The sequence below is a fragment of the Corticium candelabrum genome, chromosome 15 (genome assembly GCF_963422355.1).
Source record: "Corticium candelabrum chromosome 15, ooCorCand1.1, whole genome shotgun sequence".
Classification (NCBI taxonomy): domain Eukaryota; kingdom Metazoa; phylum Porifera; class Homoscleromorpha; order Homosclerophorida; family Plakinidae; genus Corticium; species Corticium candelabrum.
Window position 1 is genome coordinate 1,592,094 of NC_085099.1, and position 2,500 is coordinate 1,594,593.

At 40.5% G+C, this 2,500-nt stretch overlaps 1 protein-coding gene across 1 annotated transcript in view; it reads right to left on the reverse strand.

Moving 5' to 3' along the window:
* Window positions 1-2,500, reverse strand: part of LOC134191311 (dynein axonemal assembly factor 9-like) — a 17,823-nt gene that overhangs the window by 5,968 nt on the left and 9,355 nt on the right. Inside the window, exons 17-20 of the mRNA XM_062659915.1 lie at window positions 2,206-2,346; window positions 1,454-1,511; window positions 1,302-1,326; window positions 1,151-1,246 (exon numbers count right to left, since the gene is read on the reverse strand). Coding sequence (XP_062515899.1) covers window positions 1,151-1,246; window positions 1,302-1,326; window positions 1,454-1,511; window positions 2,206-2,346 — 320 coding nt within the window. The remainder of the gene's footprint in view (window positions 1-1,150; window positions 1,247-1,301; window positions 1,327-1,453; window positions 1,512-2,205; window positions 2,347-2,500) is intronic.

A 2,500-nucleotide genomic window follows, 5' to 3' on the forward strand; every position in this document is an offset into this window, starting at 1 on the left:
GGTACAGTATAATACAGTACAGGTACAGTACAATACAGTACAATACAATACAGGACAGGTACAGTACAGGTACAGTACAGTACAATACAATACAATACAGGACAGGTACAGTACAGGTACAGTACAGTACAATACAATACAATACAATACAATACAATACAATACATACAATACAATACAATACAGGACAGGTACAGGTACAGTACAATACAATACAATACAATACATACAATACAATACAGGACAGGTACAGTACAGTATAATACAATACAATACAAAACAATACAGTACAAATACAGTACAAGTACAGTACAAGTGCAGTACAAGTACAGTACAAGTACAGTACAGTACAGGTTACAATACAATACAATACAATACAATACAGTACAAGTACAGTACAAGTGCAGTACAAGTACAGTACAAGTACAGTACAGTACAGGTTACAATACAATACAATACAATACAATACAGTACAAGTACAAGTACAGTACAATACAGTACAATACATGTACAATACAATACAATACAATACAATACAATACAGTACAGGTACAGTACAGTACAATACAATACAGTACAGGTACAGTACAGTACAATACAGGTACAGTACAGGTACAGTACAGTAGTCCGTACAATACAGTACAGGTACAATACCACTACAATACAATACAATACAGGTACAGTACTACTACAATACAATACAGGTACAGTACCACTATAATAATACAATACAATACAGGTACAGTACAGACTACAGGTACAGTACAATACAATACAAGTACAGTACGATACAATATAATACAATACAGTACAGGTACAGTACAATACAGTACACGTACAAACTACGTATAATACAGACTACAATGTAATACAATACAGTACAGTACAGTTACAGTACAGTACAATACAATACAATACAGTACGTATTCACAAGTTCACGCAACGTCAACAAATGAGACTACTGTAGTCATTGGAAAGAGTTTAAAACAGCGTCTCACAACTAGAACTGACAGACGACAACAACATCAATAGAAGCACACAGAAACATATCAAAAATAAAAAGTAAATTTACAGTGTGCATGTTGTTGTGCTATTAGTAACCGAGTTCTGACACAAATCACATAATTTAATGTCATTCGTGGTAACCAACCTGGATAAGTATGGCAGCTTGTTGTAAGCTTTGTCCATTAGCGTGGCCTCAGAGCCGGTAGCACGGATGGAATGATGGTAACACACTTGCTTGAAACTGATAGAAAGAGCTACAACAATGAGCTACTACACTGAGAAATGAGAAATCATACATGTCTTGATATTCTTCCTGTAAGGCTATTGGTTGAAATACGTGAATTAGAGATTTGGTAAAAAATGAGTGTGTGTGTGTGTGTGTATGTGTGTGTGTGTGTGTGTGTGTGTGTGTGTGTGTGTGTGTGTGTGTGTGTGTGTGTGTGTGCACCTGTTAAATCTTCGAGCTTTGGTCCATTGAGTTCTTTCGATCGCATACGTGGTACAAACTAGATATACGCAGAAGAATAACAAACACAAACAGACAGACAGACAGACACACATGCACACACACACACACGCACGCACGCACGCACACACACACACACACACACACACACACACACACACACACACACACACACAAATGGCAAATGGATAAGGAGCTGCTGTTAAACGGTAATGCCCCCAGCCAGATGGCTGGGTTCCTGTGCACAAAGCAGGAGCTATGGGCCGTGCTAAGCAATCTCCTGGAGCCTGGCCAGGTGCTTGCAGGAGCACCGACTGCGACGTCAACTGTGGTGTGGGCACCCGAAGTCCCATCCGAGCCCCGTGACTGATGGACTTTGTCGCAGTCAGAGGCATTTGCCACCCCAGTCAAAGACCAGGTACTCATTTATACTCCTGAGTCGAGAGAGGCAATTGTGTGTGAGTTTCTTGCCCAATGAAATTATGCCATAGCTCGCCATCACTGTGACTTGAACATACAACCCTGTAAGGTCCCGGTTGTAATCACTCCATTACATGACTCTCTAACCAACTGAGCTATCACACACACACACACACACACACACACACACACACACACACACACACACACACACACACACACACACACACACACACACACACACACCACACACACACACACACACACACACACACACACACACAGCAACAAATCAAATACGTTAATAGTCTCACCTGCTTGTAGAATGTTTTATGTGCCGATATTCGTGTCGTAATTGAGAAAACGAGCGTGCCGCTCTGGCGTAGCCAACTCGGCAAATGGCACACAATTTCCTCATTGCAACCGACAATCAGCAGTGCAACACCTTTAGAAACCTACAAACAATCAAGAGCTTCAACAAGTGCAAGCATTGCCACAAAGTCTACTCCAACAAGTCTACTCATTGCTACATGCAACATCAATTGTTTGATACAGATGCAACGGCAGTGATTAGCAACACTACGAAACTACATTATTTGCTGTTGTAGT